The sequence below is a fragment of the Trachypithecus francoisi genome, unplaced genomic scaffold, assembly GCF_009764315.1.
Source record: "Trachypithecus francoisi isolate TF-2019V2 unplaced genomic scaffold, Tfra_2.0 Lachesis_group14, whole genome shotgun sequence".
Taxonomy (NCBI): Eukaryota; Metazoa; Chordata; class Mammalia; order Primates; family Cercopithecidae; genus Trachypithecus; species Trachypithecus francoisi.
The window spans coordinates 37,465,025-37,487,492 of NW_022681459.1; the positions used below are offsets into that span (position 1 = coordinate 37,465,025).

Consider the following 22,468-nt stretch of genomic DNA (forward strand, 5'->3'; position numbering starts at 1 on the left):
GTGGCGCACACCTGTAATCTCAGCTACTCGGGAGGTTGAGGCAAAAGAATCGCTTGAACCCAGGAGGCGGAGGTTGCAGTGAGCCGAGATCACGCTACTGCACTCCAGACTGGGCAACAGGACGAGACCCCATCTCAAAAAAAAAAAACCCTAAATATGTGCTGTAAGTCACAGTCCTAATGCCATCTACAAATACACCCAGCATTATGTGCTAAACATTATTTGAAATCCTTACAAACAGAAAAGATTTGCAAGGGTCTAACTATTCTCAGAACCAAAAGAAAAAATGAAGTATTTACCAGTTAGAATGCCTAATTTTTCATCTCCCTCCTTCTTCATAAAAGGAATAGTGGCTCAAATCAGAATGCAGTCTAAAGAGGAAAATAATTCCCGTTACCGCATTGATCTCTAGCAAATGGATCAATTAAGGCATGCCATGGACTCTGATCCTTCAGTCAGGAATGGCAATGAAATGTAAACCAGTGATTGCAACACTGAATCCTTCATCACAATGAGGCCAGCCTAGAGAAGAGACTGGAGTCCTATGTTAGAAGTAGTCATCAAAAATGCTATTATAAACAGACTGTTATTACTGAACAGGAAAACCTATCTCATCTTAAGAAAGGTGGCCTGCGGAAGACAGAACTAGGGATACCTGAAACTGCTAATAAAAGAACCAAAAAGAAGCCATCCATACTTAATAGTTGTTTGGTAATGAAAATATTTGCAGTTTTCACTCCACATTTCCTGTGAAAGTCAAGTCAATGCTAAACAAACAGGGCATACTTTAAAAAATAATAAAAGGATATATCTATTTCTTCTCTTTACTTACAGTCTTCCTCACTTGAAACCTCATTATCATTATCACTTAAATCAACTATCCAGCTTCATTCAAGAATAATTTTCTAGGCCGGGCGCGATGGCTTCTGTTTGTAATCCCAGCACTTTGGGAGGCTGAGGTGGGTGGATCACATGAGGGGTCAGGAGTTCGAGACCAGCTTGGCCAATATAGCAAAACCCTGTCTCTACTAAAAATACAAAAATTAGTCAGGCATGGTGGCATGTGCCTGTAGTCCCACCTACTCGGGAGGCTGAGACAGGACAATCACTTGAACCTGGGAGGCAGAGGTTGCAGTGAGCCACGATCTCACCATTGCACTCCAGCCTGGCAACAGACTGAGACTCCGCCTCAAAAAAAAAAAAAAAAAGAATTAACTAAGATCATACATAAAAAATTCTTTGCTTTTGGCAAAAAAAAAAAAAAAAAAGAGATAATAAATTACCACTATTAATGTGAAAGAATAAGAAAAAATAGGAAGCATACATAGTCTAAAATATAAATACTAACAGCTGAGTTATAATCTTAAAGTTCTCCCTGTTCTTTTTCATATGAACAGTCACATCAATACAAATACGAGGGGAAAAATCACATTCTTCTTACTAAAGATTGCATAGAAGAGATAGGCTAAGTAAAATTAAACAAACCTCCCCTCTCTGCATTTCCTCTTTTTCCAAAATGCCCCCTGGTTCCTCAGGAGGGAAAACTTTGAAGCATATACAGTAGCCTCCTTTCTCTACAGGGCATATGCTCCCAGACTCTCAGTGGATTCCTAACACTGCAGACAGCACTGAACCCTCATCTACTGTTCTTTTCCTATACATACATAACTATGAGAAAGTTTAACTTACAAATCAGGCACAGTAAGAGAATAACAACAATACGAATAGTAACATAGAACAATTATAACAATATACTGTAATGAAAGTTCCGTGAATGTGGTCTCTTTCTCGCTCTCTCTCAAAATACTATACCTTAGATTTTCAGACTATGGTTGATCATGGGCAACTGAAACCATGAAAAGGGACACCGTGGATGGGGAGATTACCTTACTGAGATAAGCTTTTGGTCACAGTTGCTCTATGTTAGCAACCAACAGTCAGGTGACCATTTTAACTGAAGTTAAGAAAGCTCTAAACAATGCCATCGACTTCTTTAGTTCCACAATGCATTCCCATTGAAATCTGTAGATAATCTGATTATCATTTAAATAGCAATGACTCAAAGAGTCTAAATATTGCTTACTGAGGTTTTCTAAGGTTCCATCAAGTTTGCAGCAGTGGTCATCATTTTCACAGTCCGGAGTGCCCCTATTTTCTACACTGTTTAACACAGTGAATAGTACTTTGAATTTTCTCCCTCCCTGTTCTGCAAGATTTGCAAGGGCAGGTAATACACAGGAAAAAAGGATGCTTCTCCTTTTCCGCAAGACCACAAATCACACCAAACTACAAAACCATGGAAACTCTATTTTTCCTGTGTTCTTGCTTAGGTATTTCTGCTAATGACTTTTTTTAATCCCCATTAATTTTATCAGTCCTAGACTCTCTGAAACTATCCTACCACTAAAACTCACTCAATACTAAAGAATTTGATTCTAGTTTCAGATAATGTCTTGTATAACTCGTATACACACATACACACACAACAATGTCATAGCCATTCTTCTCACGCCTTCCACTTCTGCCAAACTTCTCAAACTCTTTCCTCACATAAGCTTCTAACAACACTTTACTGACATCACTTTCACGTAATTTACCATATTCCACCTTCTAGTATAATTACTCACACATCTTATGCATTCTTCCTTAATACTCCTTGAAATGAACTGTTCAACTCATTTTCAATCATAAATTAAAAATATATTCAATGAGACACTGCTTAATTTTCTTTTAAAAGTATGTGTTCACTCTTCTGCTTCCAATCAAGATGGAGTAACAAGAACCAGATTTAAGGCCAGGTGCGGAGGCCAAGGCAGGCAGATCACCTGAGGTCAGGAGTTTGAGTCCAACCTGGCCAACGTGGTGAAACCCTATCTCTACTAAAAATACAAAAATTAGCAGAGCGTAGTGGCACATGCCTGAAATCCCAGCTACTTGGGAGGCTGAGGCAGGAGAACTGCTTCAGCCTGGGAGACGGAGGTTATAGTGAGCCAAGATTGCGCCACTGCACTCCAGCCTGGCCGACAGAGTGAGACTCTGTCTTAAAAAAACAAACAAATAAACAAAAAAACAGATTTATCTTTCTACCTGAAACTACTAAAAAAAAAACACAAAATACATGAAACAACTGCACTTAAGACATTGTCTAGAAGGCAAGGAAAGACAGAGATTCCTGAGTCAGGAAACAAGCAAGTTGAGCTTTACAACTGCCCCAACTTAAAACATGGGTAAAGTTTCCAGGCTGTGGCAGAGGAGGGACCCAGGCAGAACCTGGTGGGTTCCACGAATTGAGAAGACAGAACTAGAAGTCTGGAGAAGCCAAGACAGCACAGGGGACGGGACTGGAGAAAGCTGCAGACAGAAAGAGAGCTCTAAAGATCTCAAGTACTCAATTGAGTGATGACTGCCACATCTATGTGTGAAACTTCCAGAGGCTGGGGAAAGAACCACTTGAAAGAAATACAGGCAACAGTACTAGGAGCTCACACAGTGCCAAGAATAAGCCTGTTCTTAACAGCCAGAGTGGAAAACCTAATGATTTAAGGAGCGTTGATTAGAGTCTTAAACAGAGTCTTGCCTCAGTGGCCAGGAAAAATTAACCAGAGACTAAACACAGCTCTAGTCCTGTCTGACAAAGCTTAAAAAACAACACCTGAGGTTGGGCGTGTGGCTCATGCCTGTACAAATCCCAGCACTTTGGGAGGCTGATCACGGGCGGATCACGAGGTCAGGAGATAGAGACCATCTTGGCTAACACAGCGAAACCCCATCTCCACTAAAAACACAAAAAATTAGCTGGGCGTGTTGGCACGCACCTGTAATTCCAGCTACTCGGGAGGCTGAGGCAGGAGAATCACTTGAACCCGGGAGGCGGAGGTTGCAGTGAGCCGAGATTGCACCACTGTACTCCAGCCTGGGTGACACAGCGAGACTCCGTCGCAAAAAACAAACGAACAAACAAAACAAACAAACAACCCAAGACCTGAAAGGATCAAACTTTTTCTAAGAAACAGTTGTGCTGTAAAGCTCAAGAATATTTACAGAAATAAAAAATTATCTAGCATCCAACAAGATAAAATTCACAATGTCTGGCATCCAATCAAAAATTACCAGGCATGCAAAGAAGCAGGAAAAATACAACACATAATGCTGAGAAAAATAAATTAATCACAACTCACCGAGAACTAATACATACGTTAGAATTAGCAGATGAGGACATTAAAACATTTGTGTCCCATATGTTCAAGATAAAAAAGGAAAAAAGGAAAAAAATGAACATGCTAAGAAGAGACATGAGAGGTGTGAAAAAGACTCACATTAAATTCTAGAGATGAAAACTATAATCTGAGATTTAAAAAACACATACGCACCCACTGGATTGGATTAATGGCAGACTAGACGTTGCAGGGAAAAAAAGGTAAGTACATTTGATGTTACCATATAGAAGCTATCCAAAAAGAAACAGAGAGAGGGAGGGAAAAAGACCTAAAAGAACAGTAAGCCTTGAAAATGACATAGAATGGCTGGTTAGGATCTGCTATATATCAAGTTTTGACAAGTTTTCAAAAGTAGTATGTAAAGAATCTAACTCTTGGCCATCTTGAGTGGAAGGCAAAGCAGAGAGGAAGAGGACTATGCTCAATATACCATATTTGGTATACTCGCCATGGGTTGCCAATCCCTAAGATTTCATTGTCACCTTCCACTTCTCTTTCTCTGTCATGCTCTTTCCCCAGTTGCGGGAGTCATGCCCTTCTTCCTTCCTGCCTGACTTCCCAGGAGGCTAGAGCTCCTATGCCATTTACCGTCATACACACAGGTTTCCACTTCCACTAGAACATCTATACTACAAGAGTTGCCTGTGTCCCTCAAATAGTTTATTCCAAAATCTTCCCAATCTTCTAGCTATGTAAAGCATGTATTTCCCAAACTACATGTGTGTTAAGTATTAACTGATTTAAATAATAAGCATTAGGTTATAAGTGACTACCCAATTTAACTCTCCCATTCAACATTTCAAAAACTATCAATGAATTAGCAAGTTAAAAATCATTAATTAACTCAAAAGAATATTTGCTGGATGCTAACACTGGCAATATAGTCCCAATCCTAAAAGAAACTGTAGTCTGATGGAAAAAAACAGAAATATACTCACAATTACAGTACTGTATAAGCTGTAAGAATAATGCATATAGAATGCTAATGAAGCACAGAGGGACAACTGTGAGACAGAAAGATTTCTGAAGTAGGTGAAGTCTAAGCTGAATCTTTAAAGACAAATTAATCATGTGGGAGAAAAATGCATTCTGGCCCAAAGTAATAAATAATAGTCATGTGTCACTTGATGACAGGGATATGTTCTGAGAAACGTGTCCTAAGCAAGTGTGTCTTTGTGTGAACATCACACAGTGTACTTACACAAATTTAGATGGTATTGCCTACTACACAACTAGACTATATGGCGTAGCCTATTGCTCCTAGGCCACAAATTTGTACAGCATGTGACTATACTGAATACTGTAGGCAAGTATAACCCAAACCTAAGTATGTGTGTAGCTCAATATAGAAAAGGGATAGTGAAAATAGAGTATTATAATCTTATGGAACCATTATTGTGTAGGCAGTCTGTCACTGACCCAAATGTTATTATATAGCTGATAACTAACATGAAAAGTGTATTTTTTTAAAATATGAAAATGTATACGAAAAGCAAGAAGGTATAAAATACAGCATATAGACGGAGAAAGGAAGTAAAGAAGAAGAATCTTCGTATTTTCTGGGGCTGGGGAAATAAGAGAGCAAATCAGGGGATTCATTCTACTGTAATAGGGATCCATGATGACCTGCCAGAACCACACTCAAAACTGTCTCTCTGTCATGAAGCTATACGGGAAAACCTTACCTACGCTATAAAGGAAATTGCGAGGTCCTGTATCCCTCTAAGTCAGGGATCAGCAAACTATAGCTTGTGGTTCAAAGCCAGCCCTCCACCTACTTTTGTATAACCTGCAACTTAAGCATGCTTTTACGTTTTTAAATAGTTAAAAGAGGCCAGGCGTGGCACGCCTGTAATCCCAGCACTTTGGGAGGCCGAGGTGGGTGGATCACAAGGTCAGGAGATTGAGACCATCCTGGTTAACATGGTGAAATCCTGTCTCTACTAAAAATACAAAAAATTAGCCAGCCATGGTGGCGGGCACCTGTAGTCCCAGACACTCAGGAGGCTGAGGCAGGAGAATGGCGTGAACCCGGGAGGCGGAACTTGCAGGGAGGCGAGATCGCACCACTGCACTCCAGCCTGGAGGATAGTGCGAGACTCTGTCTCAAAAATAAAAATAAAAATAAAGTTGAAAGAATCATATTTTGCGACACATAAACATTACATGGAATTTAAATTTCAGTGTCCATAAACAGTTTTACTGGAACACAGCTATAACTAACCATTCATTTACTTATCATCTATAGCTTCTTCAGTGCTTCATCAGCAAAGCCGGGTAGTTGTGATAGAAACAACATGACTTGCAAAGCCAAAATTGTTTACTATCTGGCCCTTTACAGAAAAAGTTCATGGATCTTTGCTCTAAGTTAAGAGTCTTTTCAAAACCCAATCTCCTTCACTTAAGTCCCAGTTTGTCTCTTCCAAACTTCTTACAAGGAATCATAATTAACATTAGGAAAAAAGAATACAGTCGTATCATTTGTGGACATAAAGGCATTCATTTATAATATCGTAAAATAATCATTGACTTCCATTACTCAGCGACAGTAACCTTTGAGGGATCAGGGCAAGACTCAGAGATTAAAAGACAGGTAGATTCCTGCCAATCAGCTGAGAGCATGCTTTATAGTGGAGAGAAAAACAATATTCTATTTATTCTTTTTAGGAGTTCAAGGTAATATCTCTTCATTTTTGGAATTATAAATTGCCAACACTACTAGATGTTCAATGCGCTATACAAACCGACTAAAGCCAGTTGTATGCAATGGCTCATGCCTGTAATCCCAGCACTTTGGGAGGTCGAGGTGGGTGGATCACCTGAGGTCAGGAGTTAAAGATCAGTCTGGCCAACATGGTGAAACCCCGTCTCTACCAAAAAATACAAAAATTAGCTGGGCATGGTGACGCACGCCTGTAGTCCCAGCTACTTGGGAGGCTGAGGCAGGATAATCACTTGAACCCAGTAGGCAGAGGTTGCAGTGAGCCAAGATCATGCCACTACATTCCAGCCTGGGCGAAAGAGTGAGACCCTGTCTCAAAAACAACAACAAAAAAGAAACTGACTAAAGCCAAACATGTTATCATAAAACAACATTTATAACAAAGTATGATACTTAATACTCATAACTGTAAAATGATGTTTGCCAAATGCTGGGAAGGAGGCAGGGGATGGAGAGAGGTTGGTTACTGGGTACAAAAACACAGTTAGAATAAATAAGTTCTTGGCCAAGGCATGGTGGCTTGCACCTGTAATCCCAGCACTCTGGGAGGCAGAGGTGGGCAGATCACTTGAGGTCAGGAGTTCGAGAGCAGCCTGGCCAACATGGTGAAATGCTGTCTCTACTAAAATTACAAAAATTAGCCAGGCGTGGTGGCGTGCACCTGCAGTCCTAGCTACTTTGGAGGCTGAGGCAGGAGAATCACTTGAACCCAGGAGGTGCAGACTGCAGTGAGCAGAGATCTGAGCCAAGATCGTACCACTGCACTCCAGCCTGGGCAACAGAGTGAGACTCAGTCTCCAAAAAAAAGAAGACGAAAAAGAAGAGAAAGAGAAAGCGGAAGCGGAAGATGAAGTTCTAATATTCAACACACAGTGACTATAGTTAACAATAATTTATTATATATTTCAAAATAGCTAGAAGGGGAGATGTGAAATATTCTCTATACAAAGAAATGATAAATATCTGAGGTGATGGGTATCCTAATTACTGATTTGCTCATTACACATTGTATGCATGTATCAAAATATCATAAGTACCCCATAAATATGTATAATTATGTATCAATAAAACTTAAAAAGTAATCATAATTGATATTTTTACTTAGCAATTAGACATAAATGATAAATCATCCATATAAATTAATGCAATTAGTCCAGGACAGTCAGTAAACATTCTGGAAACCGTAAGTTTTCATATCTATGAGGAATAATTCAAGGAAGTAGGAAAAATAAGGAAGGCAACAGAAGATTAAAGGGAGCATTCAGCAGTATCTTCAAATATTTGGATTTTATGTAGAAGACGTGAAACCACTCAATGTAACTCCAGATGAGATATCGAGAAGGAATGAGAAGACAATAATGAAAACAGATTTCAGCTCATAAAGAACACTTTTCTACTTTTCATGGCCAAAAATGGAACTATTTATCTTATGAGGCTCACAGTATAACGGAAGAGCATGTGAATTTGGGACTAAACAGATCTCCAGTTTGAAACCTATCTCTCTCTGTTTCCAGAGTCACCAGGTTGCCTGACCTCTAGAACCTCAAAGTCTCATGCAAAAAATGGGAAAAACCTCACCTACCTCAAAGATGACTGACAAGTGATACATAATGTGAATAATTATGTTTGCAAATAGGCTATGTATGTAAAATTGACTGGCACAAAGTAGGTACGCAAAAACAAAAACTTATTTTAATAACGGTCATTATTAGTGGTGGTTAAGAACAGAAATGCTGGAGCCAAACTCCTTGGGTTTCCTAATTTCTACAACATGGACATTAACAGTACTGCTGAGTAAGTAGATAAGGCTGCTGAGTGAATAAATGTCCTAAAATACGTAAAGCACTTAAGACAGTGCTTAATGCACAGTATGTACTCTGCATTATTATTTAGTATTATTATTAGACAATATTAATATTTTTATCATAAAATAATATATACTTTATTACATATTATAATAATGAAGTCATTTTATTCAACAATGAATTCCGTTACTGCAAGTGTTTTATCAAAGTCTTAAGTCAGGGATGGAAATTTCAGAAATGAATCAGAGTTTCAAGTAAATTAATTTATTCACACATTCAACAAATATTTACTGAATACTCAATACCTACAAGGGGTAGAGTACAGTGGCTAAGACTATCAATTTCTAAGCCAGCCAGTCTGGATATCATTCCCCACAAGATCTCTTAGTAGCTGTCTGAACTTGGGCAAGTTACTTAACCATCATATGCCTAGTTTCCTCTTTTGTACAATGGAGATAACACAGGGTTGCTGAGAGGACTCAATGAGTTAATGAGGGTAAAGTGCTTAGAACAGTATCTGATATTAATGCATCATCAGCAGATATAAAGATTAGCTATTTTTATTATGACTATGTGCCAGGCACTGTTCTACACACTGGGAATACAACAGACTGCTGACGAGGATCCTGATCTCAGCGAGCTTCTGTTCGGGGTTGGGGAGGAGACAGACAACAAACAAACATATAACAATCAATGATAAGAACTAAAATCAGTGACAAGTGAAGAAAAAGCAGAATGAAGGTAGGAGTGACGAGGGAGTGCTGGTTTAAGCTAGGAAAGTTAAGGGAAAGGTCTCCCTTGAGAAGAAATATTCGAGAGTAGAACAAACCATATGGGTGCCAGTGGGAAGAGCATTTTGGGCAGGCAGCAAAGCAGAAGGGTCCTAAGCAAGAGGGTCTCAGGTATGTTAAGAGAACAGCAAAGAGGCCAGTGTCATTAGAATGAAATACAGCAAGAAAGGGATGGCAGGAGATGAGGCTGGAGAGGCAGCCAGATTTCTGATGATGCAGGGTCACAGGATTTTATTCAGAGACTGAAGGGGAGCAACTGTAAGGTATAAACACAGGAATGACAAAATCAGACTTGCATTTTAAATGACTCACTCTGGCAATGACCTCTAATGAATTAGTTTCCTGAATTTAATCATTCTAATAGTAATAGAGAAACATGTAAGAGTCTGGGAAATAGACACAATACATCGTGATGGCAGAATGCAGCATTTCTGACTGCCTAGAAGAGGTTGAACACTGGAGCCCACTAAGAAAGGTGCTACAATCAAAAGAGGAAAGTATTTACTGCAGCGGAGCCTTCTATTTGTGCCTGGCAGATTTCACATACAAAATGTTGGGAGGAAATGTTCAAAAAAGATTTGACAGTGGTTTGGAAATGTTGAAAACAACGAGTGAGGAATTATGACTTCAGAAGGGAATGTGTGGAATACCAATAATGTCAGATCCCAGAGAGGGATGGTATACCAGAAGGAGACCAGGGTGGGTAAAGGGGTGCTGTAGCATCTAGTATGACTGGTTCCCAGAAACTATCTGTCTATCATAAACAGATGTCCAAGAAACAATCCCCAGGTAAGGAATTCCATGATGAAAAGTTCAAATTTGAGAGAGATAAAATTGTTTGCATATGGCAATCTGTGTAGATCAGAGTTTGGAATTTCTCAGGGGAGAACAGAAAACTGGAGGAACAAAACCAGGAATCTGAGCTTATGCCTTATCACTGAGAGGAATGAGGAATGTCATTACCGTTCAATATGAAGATGTCTTCTGTAGCAATACAAATTTAAGTAGTAGGTTGTCAAATATTAAGCTTACCTAGACTCAACTGCAAAACTAAGGAGAAAGATAAAGGGAAAAAAGAAAAAGGGGCAAAAAAAGAAAGAAAAAAGTGTGTGTGATTAGGGGGTGACTAAGACGCAAAAAACAATTTAATGAGTCAAGAGTGCTTGGATTTCATCATAGCTTCATTTATGAAATTCTGGGTATCTTTTCAAGAAAGTTAAGTAATTTTTAGAAAAGCGATACTTTTCAAGAGACAATCTTGGCCTCGGCGAGGAAATGGTTATAACTAAAGACATGGAGCAATGTAGAAGAATTCAGAAAGAAACCAAATCTCTGGAAAAAGTGAGGCTTTTTTTTCATTGTAAAGGAACATAAATTTAGTCTCCAACCCACAATCCTCGCCTATCCTCCAACTCCCCAAATCCTGCAAAGCCCATAGAAAGTGGATAGTGTGCCAAAACAAACAGTGTGGCTGCAGCTGCGTGGATGAAGGGTGGGATGAGGTTCGAGTGGCAAGGGAGCATGACTGGCAGGCAACCGAATGGAATCACTTTAAAGCAGTACCACAAAATGGAGACTAAATGCTGTGAGGACCTCCAGAATTCAGAGAAAATGGGATATGCTTAGCAAAATCAGAGAATAGATTCTCTACTCCAATTCCTTTCAAAAACTAGACAAACAAAAACAGGAGAAGAGAAAATGAAACAAAGCAAAACATACCTGCTCTCTTATCTGTCTTTAATTAAAGCATAAAATACCCTCCCTCTTCTCTTCTCCCAACCACCCAGGCAGGAACAGAAGAGCGAACTGGCAGCAGCTCAGGTGAAAGACTTCAGCCTTCCAGTTACAAAGAGGGGAGATAGCAGACAATGGAACTGGTGATTCATTACAAAAGAATACACTCCAGAGCGGCCTGCTGCCACATGGACTCACTGCACTATTTAAAGGAACAGCAACCCCCTTTCCAACCTCCCTTATTCCTAACACCTTCCCTCCTCTTGGTCCTGATGGAAAACAGATTTTGAAGAAAATGCCAGCAAAGCACTGAGCTGTCCAAGAAAGGGAGGGCTTTGTGTTCCACAGAAACTGGCAGTCTTATACCATAGTAGAGTACAAAAATTTTCTCTCACATCCATACTGTAAAATCCTTTCCTCTCGGCCTAGTACACTTGCCCTTTCAACAATAGACAGTATAACTGAGTCTGAGTTTGGCTAAACATTTATTTTTTACTAATTAGTGTTGAAGTCATTTGCAATTTTGTTTTTCGAATTTTACACATAGTACAAGAATGATTTATCTTTCCTTCATATTCCACGTTGCTATTTTCATAAATATGAGATGCAATAATCTGGTCATTATGCCCAAAAATAAGAGATCTCAGTGAAATACTCCTACAACATATACATGAACAGCCGATAAAATTAATGTTTTACGTATCACATAAGCATGTCTATCTGCTATATTAGAATTTTGTGATTAAATTGCCATTTGCTTTTTAGCAGAGCACTGACTACTTACTATGACAGAGTAGTTTTAATTAAAACAAAAACAGGCCCTATAAAAGTAGTAATAAAGTGCATATGTAGTAATAAAGTGCATACACTGTGCAAATACTGACAAGGATCTAATATGGTATGATGAAAAAGTCATCCACTGAAAGCCCTTTTCCGACTAAGCAATGGAAACTGGAGACTACAGAAATGATATCATCTGAAGATGCAAAGAACCTAGGTAGCAAAACAGTGAAAACATCTCTCTTACGTTGTAATAAACCGTTTAACTTTGATAACCCAGCTGTAACCATCAGTATAGACATTCTATATTGAGAAAGCTTATGTGACAGGTCATTATCAAATGTTGGGATTGGATGTCTGGCTCAAACACACACACACACACACACACACACACACACACACGCACAGGCAAAACACAACACAACACAACACAACCACAGGACAAATGAAAGATTTGGCCTGGCTGGTTATTTCCTTTGATTTTTTCCCCCTAGATTACTAACAACTATGTACATTACATTAACACAGAAAGTGTATACAACAAAACAAATAGGCTGGAATACTGAAACTTCTCAAATTTAATATTCTATCCTTTCCAGTTGTATAATTTCAGGATGGGCAAAAACTCATAACTTTTCTTCAATATTTAGCACATCCTGATAAAAAACATGGTGATTTTATTATAAGAATTATTAGGCACCCCAGAATCTCTCTTTCCAGTTTCCATTTATTTCTTCTATTTCTTTCCTAAAATTATGACTTCTTTAAATACTAATTATTACAACCACAATATTAAGTGTGCATAAGCATGTGCACTCTAACTTCATGCTCACACACACTACACTTACCAGCTCCTCTAGAAACTAAGGTGAAATGTTCCATGAGGCAAAACTCATTATACAAATTTCCATTTTGGATAATTCTTTCACTGGTTTAAAAAATACATAATGAAAAGTCAAGGCATTGAAAAGCCTTCAGTAATTGCTAAGAAAGAAGAGAGCTGTTACCCTCTAATATTGCCAGTTAATAAAAATTGAATGAGGGCTCTAAGGTCAAGCAAGTATCATCTCCCAAGCAACAAAGAGAATCCAGAAACAGGATTTCTCTTTTACGTAAAATTTTTAAAAAAATATAAAGCAGTATTTCAAAAGAGGTAATTAGATGATGATAAGGGGATAAGACATGGAAGAGAAAAATTTCAAAAGCTTCTCCGCTTTTCCAAAAGAGGAAGGAAATTTGTTGAAATTTTCTAAACTCAGATTTGGTGAAAAATTACTTTGAAAAGATACATTTGAAACTTCTCTTTCCTCCAGGTCACAATGGGAAAATCTCCCTACAGGTTTCCCTCCTTCCAAACAGCACTGCAGGGCATTATATAACTAAACAGGATTCCAGCTCCTAAAATGATGCCTCTATCCTGATAGCTAGCTGGTTCTCTCGCCCTCCGGTGGTGACTGGGAGAGGAAAAGAAGAGAGAATACAAAAAAAGGACAACCTCCTTAAAAGGAAAGCACTGTCCAGTGATGAAATTTCCCCACAGAGCATAGAAACCTGGAGTGAAACTGATCTTAAGTCTGAGACTAAAGGACTTGAATGTTCTATAGCATAAATGATTTCTCATGGATAAATCAGAGCCTCATCATTTCCTCTCAACCTATACATAAAGGAAAAAGGGTAATGGGGCATACAGAAGGATTCTAACAAGAAAAATTGCCTTGCCAGGGAGAACTGTGGAAGAGCATTCACCTTTCCATTTGTCAGGAATGACTTGCTAAAATGCAGATGAGATATTGCCTGGCATAACCAAAGAGAGGCAGGGAGAAAGAGGGGAAAAGGAGGAGAGAAAGGGGGATTGAGGGGGCTGGGGGAGAGAGTGAGTAGGAGTGGGAGAGAGAGAAGAGAGAAGAACGAGAGGGGAGAGAGCGGAAGGAGAGATATCTTCCATTTCCTACTCTCTCTCCTTCAAATGTATTTTAAAGCCTGTGTGATTTATACATTCAGATTTGTTCTCCTGTCAAGGAGGGCTCTACCTGCCTCTGTTACACCTGAATGCTCCTACTGAAAATCTTTGCCAGTAACAAAGCCATGAAAATGAAACATTCTTTCCTAACCTTCATTTTTAATAAGCAGTTTAGAGTAACAGCAAAACTACAATTCCATAGCCAATCCTGAGAAACCAAAGTGAATAAGGAATCAGATTTCCCTATAACACAAATTCTTCTGAAATTCTTAAAAGGAATCCTGCTCCCCTCTTTTTGGTAGTCTACAAGAATCTCTTCCTACCTCTGCAGTCTTTCTCTCCCTCCCTCTTCTCAGAACCAAGACAAAGAGGTAGACAAATCCCCACAGGGTCTTTCCTGAGCTACAGCTGCACAGTACAGGAAACAGGAATCTGCTATGGAGTTGAGGGAGGGGGAAGAAAGGATACGGATACATAACACACACATAAACGGACTCAACAGACACAGACTTTTCAGCTAATAACAATAAATCTGGGCTGTTCTAAGAAGACAATAATAATTAAAACTCTTCTGACTATACTCCACCCTCAAACCTTTATTTAGATCCCAGAGAGGAGAAAAGAAACATACTGAGGAAGCACAAATCTTACCTGAGTTACCATTTTCTTTTTCTCCATAAACCAAACGGATAGATGATAAACCTTTCAAAGCAGCCGTGCTGGGGCACACCTCCACAGCTTTCTTTCCACCCCCCTCCCCCCCCAGTCTAGCTATTTAAGGGTGGGTAATTGATCTCCCTTTATACCGTTTTCCTTCCTTTTTCTTTCTAATGTTTCTTCCTTTCTTTTCTCTTCCTCTCTGGCAGTCTCTCCCCCTCCTTCTTTCTCCAGCTCCCTCCCATATCTCAGGCAGATGGCTGAAGGAAGCCCCACCCCTGAATGCCTAAGGTAATTAATCAGAGTAGAGCCCCACCTCTTCCTCCTCCCCCCACCCCCTCCCAGCAGGCTGACATCTCCCAACTCCAGAAGCAGGCCTGCTGGAGAATGGCAGTTTGGTGTGCGCTGTGCGCACGCGTGTGTGCGTGTGTGTGTGTGTGTGTGTGTGTGTGTGTGTGTGTGTGAAGTGGGGAGGAGGGAGGGAGGGAGAAAGAAGGAGGGGCAAGCGCCATGTGCTGGCATATTTTAAGGATGCGATGATGGAATTAATTATATAGCACTGGAAGCTTTCATAGCAGCTTACTATAGTTAATACAGATTTAAGAGAGTCCAGCCACGAATGTCTAATAAATAAGAAATGAAACAAAATTATTTTTAATATTAATAAAATATTTGTACTGATGTACAGTTTATAGATGCAGTGGATTTAATGAGAAAGATGTGAAGAAGTGAGGAGCTATTACATGCCCACTAACTGGAAGGTTTTTCAAGGAACAGGAATATTCAAGAACTTGCTTGTCCTAGAAGACCAAAACAACCTAATGAGAGCAAAGGACTAAAAGAGAGGAGAGAGGTAAAGAGAGTTAATTTAAATGATTTTTATCCTACTATAAAAAAACCTGGAGACTCTGAAAAAGGTATCTACAAATAAGACTACTTAAGAAACATAAGGTATACACAAAGGTGCATGCAAATCTCCTTAAGGCTTCCAGCTTCAATAAAAATTTTGGTTAACTGAAAATTCACCCTTTGTTCCCTCCAGCCTTCTATGTTTCAGCCTTTATTGAAAAAGATAAATCCTTTCTTATATATACCCTGGAAATTTTTGTCATTATTGTAAATAGTAATTGTTACAGAGTGCTGTAGATACAGGTTTAGGAGAATATTGACAATAAGAGTTTCTTTAAAGTTCTCTTATTAAAACAATATAATTAAAAATGCATCAAAGATGTGGTTCAGTCCAGAAGTTGGTCTAATTCTGCCCTTTACTAGTGATCTTGGAAAAATCTTTAACCTCCGAAACTTCAAATTTCCCTATATTATATTATCAAACATTCAAATAAAGCAATTTATAAAATGATAAGTTTATCAGTTGTCTCATAAATTAAGATTTTCTAATTTTTTACAGCATTCTAATAGATAGGCGCTCATCCTAAAGGATTTATGAGATATTTTAGTTATGCTATGTATTTTTAGGATATACTTTCTAAAAGACTATCCAAAGGTTAAAAAGATTAATTCCAAAATTAAGCTTCCCATTTTTAATTTTTATCTATTTTTATTTTTTACAAGCCCACAGCTAACATCCAAGCTCTCCATTTAAAAAATAAACATCTACAGAAATCTAAATTCAAAATAGTAAATCACACTGAGAATAACAGTTTTTTGCTGTCTCCATAAGGATTGTTTGGCAACATGCAGGACCAGGCTTTTAAAAATGTTCTCTATTGGCCAGGCGCAGTGTCTCACACCTGTAAGGCCAGCACTTTGGGAGGTTAAGGCTGGCGGAGTTCTTGAGCCCAGAAGCTCGAGACCAGCCAAGGCAACATGGCAAAACCCTGTCTCGATTGTGAATTACATTTTTAAATTTTTTTTTTTTTTTTTTTTTTTTGAGACGGAGTCTTGCTCTGCCGCCCAGGCTGGAGTGCAGTGGCCAGCTCTCAGCTCACTGCAAGCTCCGCCTCCCGGGTTCACGCCATTCTCCTGTCTCAGCCTCCCGAGTAGCTGGGACTACAGGCGCCCGCCTCGTCGCCCGGCTAGTTTTTTGTATTTTTTTAGTAGAGACGGGGTTTCACCGTATTAGCCAGGATGGTCTCGATCTCCTGACCTCGTGATCCGCCCGTCTCGGCCTCCCAAAGTGCTGGGATTACAGGCTTAAGCCACCGCGCCCGGCACATTTTTAAAATTTTTAAATTAAAAAAATGTGTTATATAACACCTTTGGCTGGCACACTGCCAATACAACATCATTACACCCACTCCTAAATTAATAATCATTTTAACAATTCTGAAAGGAACACAGGAAATACAAGACCATCTGTGGAACCTGGAGAAACTTATGTAACATAGTATGTCAGGCTCTATTCTGTGCATTTTACAGGTATCTGTATACTTGTAGTATAATCCATAGTAATAATTTTTAAAAGAATGAGATCTTCAAATATTAAGAAAAATGCTAAGTAAAATAATATAGATAAGTACTAGGCCTGTTCTTATTTAACACTTTTTAGAAGTGACCTGGAACACAGAATATATAGTACTCTCTGAATTTGCAACTGAAAAGCCAATCAGAAGGAGATAAAAAGCAGTCAAATTTTCTTAAAGACAAAGTGAGTAAGCAGAAAATGGGCAGGTGAGTTTCACTGGAAGCAAGAGCAACCCAGTGTATTTTTGGAAAAAATCTTGAATCATACTAATGGGATAATTGTGTTTTCAGGTTTAATAACTGGAATAAACCACAGAATCACTGTTTATCATTCTCTGCATCCTCTGGTTTATTACACTATTCTTCACAGAAAGCCTAGGGCACCAAGAAGATAGAATCCCACCCCTCCCACCCCGCCCCCACACCTCCCACCCCGCCCCCACACCTATCCTTAGAAAAGCAGCAACTACCTTGACGCTTAGGTGCGACTGCAGCCTCTATACATCTTGGCCCCAAGGAGTTTTTTTGTTTTGTTTTTAAAGCAAAGGGCAAATGAGGGGTCCCCACATGCAAAAAGTCTAAGACTAGGATAAAGGTTTCCTCAGGCCAGGGATTCATGCTACTTTTCTACATTTAGAATCAATATTTCCCAATGCAAATAGGCTTAAAAATTTATTACAAGAAAGAATTGGTACAAGCTAAAAAAAAAAAAAGTTACAATGATTTTTATAAACTCACTGAATGACAGACTCATAGTGAGGTCTGACTGGCACAATGATATTCTGAAGTGTGTCCCTGGCATTATAGAGGACAATTTGCTCCCTGGTGTCCAAGAGAGAGAAGAGCAATTGAGCAGCCTGGGTCTGACCCAGCAAAACTGGAGTCCCCTGGTGGCTGAATGTGCCCGGTAATGTACCAAGGAGAAAATCATTTTAGGACATTGCCTGTATGTGTGTTTGGGAGGAGAGAGACAGGCAGGGGCTGGGAAGCTTTGGAACAGGGTGGGCACAATGAGATGTCAGCTAATGAAGGAGGCCCTACATAGACCAATCCCCAGCTTCCAGCACAGTGTCTGGAACGTGGTAAGTACTCAAGAAATATTTATTAAATAAACAAATGAAGGAAAGAGGCACTTCTCCTTATAGTCTCAACTCTTTGATTGTTTCCTCAGTGGTTCATCCAATCTCCAGAACCCCAGCTTCCTTTCCTCCATACTACTCAATTGAAATTTACCTTATTGAAGTCACTGAAGACCTCCAAATGACGGCCAAATTCAATGGACATTATATGTCTTCTTTGATTGTCTATGGTATTTGGTATTCCCTCCTTTGGGAAACTCTCACTCTTAACTTAAAATGATACCTTCTTGACTTTCCTCTTTCCCTGTTCACCCGCTTCTCCATCTTACTCTTCTTCCTCTACCATCCTCTCAACTGTTATTATTACTTGCAAGGTGTCAACCTCAGATCTCTTTTTACTGCACACCAGAGGTTCTTAACCCAAAGTGCATGGTTCCTAACATGGGCAGCCCAGCGGAAATTTTTCTTCTTTGCATTTCCATGCAGAGAGGATCTGTAGTATTTATCAGATTCTCAAAAGGGTCCGAACCTCAAAGAAGTTAACGTCGCTGACCACACTTGCTCCAGGTGTTCCAACTCATTCCGTCACTTCAGTTACCAAGAATTTACCCTGACGGCTCCCACATTTCTATTTTTCAGCCCACACGTCTCTTCTGAACACAATGCTTCTATTCTTCCCTTGAATACGGCCAACTATATGGGTAATTCATCCTTCAAGGCTTACTTCAGAAATCCCCTACTCCAGAAAGCCTTTCCTGACCGTACCTGTTCCCACATCTGGTTTAGGTACCCCTTATCTGTGAGCATACTTTACCTTAGCACCTAATCCATGGTACATAACTGTTGGAGTTACTGTTCTGCATAACTATGACTAGAATATGAGCAGTCTGAGGGTAGAAATCATGTTTTATACTACATCCCCAGTTCTTAACCCAGTATCTGAATACACACTAAATGAATGTTTGTTGAAATCAAACAGTAATGTCTTGATTTCTATTACTCTAGCCATTTATTTATTCACACATGGATACATCAGAATGAAGAGCACCTATGTAGTTATCAAAATATTATAAAAGCATTCTTTCTTCCAAGAGCGCACTTGGAAATATCTTCAAATTTATACATTTACTTCACTTTTTTTGTTTTGAAACGGAGTCTCGCTCTGTTGCCCAGGCTGGAGTGCAGTGGCACGATCTCAGTTCACTGCAACCTCCACCTCCCAGGTTCAAGTGATTCTCCTGTCTCAGCCTCCCAAGTAGCTGGGATTACAGGCACACACCACCATGCCCGGCATTTTTTTTTTTTTTGCATTTTTAGTAGAAATGATGTTTCACCATGTTGGCCAGGCTGGTCTTGAACTCCTGACCTCAGGTGATCTACCTGTCTTGGCCTCCCAAAGTGCTGGGATTACAGGCGTGAGCCACCACGCCTGGCCTTACTTCAGTTTTATCTTCAGTATCTTTCAGAAATCTGAAGCTGAAAGGAAGATGCACAAAAAGAGTGGGAGAAAGGCTTTATTTTCAATTTTATTAGATTAGTTCAGATTCTAGACAAAATAATACCCACTTAAAAAAAAAAAAAAAACTTTAGGTGTTCTTGTCATACAGAAGTGACTCAACTTCCCTACCTTCCACCCACATACCAGTACTGCTATAAAAGCAGATCTAAGAGTCCCTGTCTAGAAGGCAGGGCTTGCTCCAACTTTCCCAGGCTGTCTCTGACACCCAAGTGAAAGGCAACATTAAAGGGAGAGCATTTCCTGCAATAATAAAAACTTGTTGGTATAAAGGCTCTTCACAGCACGCCCCCAAACAATAACCCTAAGTGTAAATAACAATTTACATCTAACAGATATTAAATACCTTTCCAGAAGCACCTCTAATACAATACCACTTTAATATCCTTTGCCCCAACATTCCCCTTAACATAAATGAAGTCAAATTACAGCTAACTCTATTATTTCCCTAACTTTATTTCTCTAGGCAGAGTTCAGTTATACAGAACCCATTCACCATTCCAAAAAAAAAAAAAAAGCGAGCATGAAATTTGAAATCAACTGCTTTACATCTTACAGGCTTATAAAAAACAATTCTCATTTATTTCCTGTCCCCCAAAGTCAAACCTTTAGCACAAAATCACAAATAACATAAACTAAGACATCAGTGAGGCCAGGCAAATCAAAACATTTAATTCACAAATTACTATATGTATTTGGGTAACTTATTCATATCGTTAAGAAATCCCAAACCCCAGACAACTAGAGTCATACAAACAACTGAAAGTATGTGTACACTGTACACATCCCTGTGAGGGATTAAGGAAAAGGTTCTTAAACAAATATGAAAATGGATGGGACGTAAACAAATTTATCAATAACTGGGTTGTCAAGAAGTTAGTTCATGATTAATCTGTGAAAACTGAAGAGTGCTGTTTACCCAACAACATGCCATGAATATGCCATGCCTCTATTAGTTACAGGAAACTCTGTTGTCTTGTTCACCACTAATGTCCCTGTGCCTGGCGTAGTATCTGGCACACAGTAGGTACTCAAAAAACAGCTGGTACACAATAAACTAATTCAGAATGAGAAAATAAAGTCAATTTATATAAATTATATAAACTTGCATATGTTAATAAAATTACATAAACTATATAAGTATAAACTTGTATGTGTTAATATAATTACATAAACTATATAAGTATAAATTATGTAAGCTAATATAATTACATAACTATGTAAGTATAAACTATATAAGTTAATATAATTACATAAACTATATAAGTATAAACTATATAAATAAATTTATATAATGTGTGTGTGTGTGTGTGTGTGTACTGTTAAACACCAAGGTCAACTTCCCATGAAGAAATGGAGAGCCTAATATACTCTATAGGATTTTGCAGACCTGAGCATATCTCAATATCAAAAGTGTCCTTTAGGCTGGGCATAGCGGCTCACGCCTGTAATCCCAGCACTTTGGGAGGCCGAGGAGGTGGATCACCTGAGGGTGGGAGTTCAAGACCAGCCTGACCAACATGGTGAAACCCTGTCTCTACCAAAAATACAAAAAAAAAAAAATTAGCTGGGTGTGGTGATGCCCGCCTGTAATCCCAGCTACTTGGGAGGCTGAGGCAGGAGAATTGTTTGAACCCGGGAGGCAGAGGTTGCAGTGAGACGAGAAAACGCCACTGCACTCCAGCCTGGGTGACAAGAAAGAAACTCCGTTTCAAAAGAAAAAGTGTCCTTTAGATAGGTAAATTTCGGTCTCATTCTTCTAGATGCCTAATATCCTTAAGCTGTCCTTCGCTACCCTAAACTCTCAAATCAGGAAATTCAACTATACCTCCAATAATTTAAGACCCTGTTTCCTCTTCCTCCAACTGCCCCGTTCGCCACTTGGATGACAGGTTAAGGAAAAGGGCCTAAGGAAAACCTGTGATAAAAGACAATACCCTTAACTTGAACCAAGTTACATTTTAACCATCTGATCAGAGGCAGTAAATGTTTAATCCGAAAGAGTGTCTGTAAGAATAATTTCAGGAACAGTTTCTTAAATAGATTTGTCTGGACAGGGAGACTACATTCATCGTCCCTTAAATCACAAGCAAGCCCATATCTCCTTACTCTGCCTGATTTTAAACTAATTTGGCCAGACTAGGTTCTACAAAAATTATAACTAATACAATAATCATTTTCAATGGCACACTCTTAAAATAGGCATGATTTTAACAATAAGAGCAATGAAAGGTCAAGTACCTAAAATACTTTCGAACCTTCTGTTGAAGAGAACTCACTTTGTTTCATTAACTCAAAACCAGCAATTCTAGAAATAACTTAATTAAAAATAGATGTAAAACCTTTCATTAAAAGAAATACTGTTCAATCATGTCCTCCATAACGTCCAACTGCATAACACATTAGTATGAAACTGCAAGCATTATGCAATGAAAAGCTTGAATTTAACTAAGCATAAGAATATATAACAGAAGCTAAAAGGAACATTTTATAACCATAGTTAAAGAGTTGAGGTAGTAACCAACCATCTACTACTCATTTATAAATGCACTGAAAAAAAAACTGTTACTTTGTAAAATAGCTTTGGATCCTTCAATTTAAAATTGTTTTTTTAATCCCATTAGCTTTCCTATGTGGTGGAATGGAGAGTAAACCCTTACATTTTAACATCCCATTACCTCCATTTCTAAACGACCTAATTTCAGATAGAATAAATCTACCAAATGGAGTAAAGCCAGGAAAGTGTAGTTTCAAATACTGTGCACTACATTTATCAGTACTAA

General features: G+C 38.9%; 1 protein-coding gene across 31 annotated transcripts in view; it reads right to left on the reverse strand.

Moving 5' to 3' along the window:
* Positions 1–22,468, reverse strand: part of RBFOX2 (RNA binding fox-1 homolog 2) — a 303,630-nt gene that overhangs the window by 91,386 nt on the left and 189,776 nt on the right. For 6 of the 31 annotated variants that reach the window (XM_033232821.1, XM_033232818.1, XM_033232822.1 and 3 more), the window contains exon 1: positions 14,661–15,054. The exons of 23 other annotated variants lie outside the window; for them this stretch is intronic. In XM_033232821.1, the coding sequence (XP_033088712.1) occupies positions 14,661–14,687 (27 nt within the window). In that variant the 5' untranslated portion in view covers positions 14,688–15,054. Of the gene's footprint in view, positions 1–11,254; positions 11,430–14,660; positions 15,055–22,468 lie in introns of those variants that run through there. 2 more of the 31 variants (XM_033232816.1, XM_033232815.1) reach the window with 2 other exon arrangements.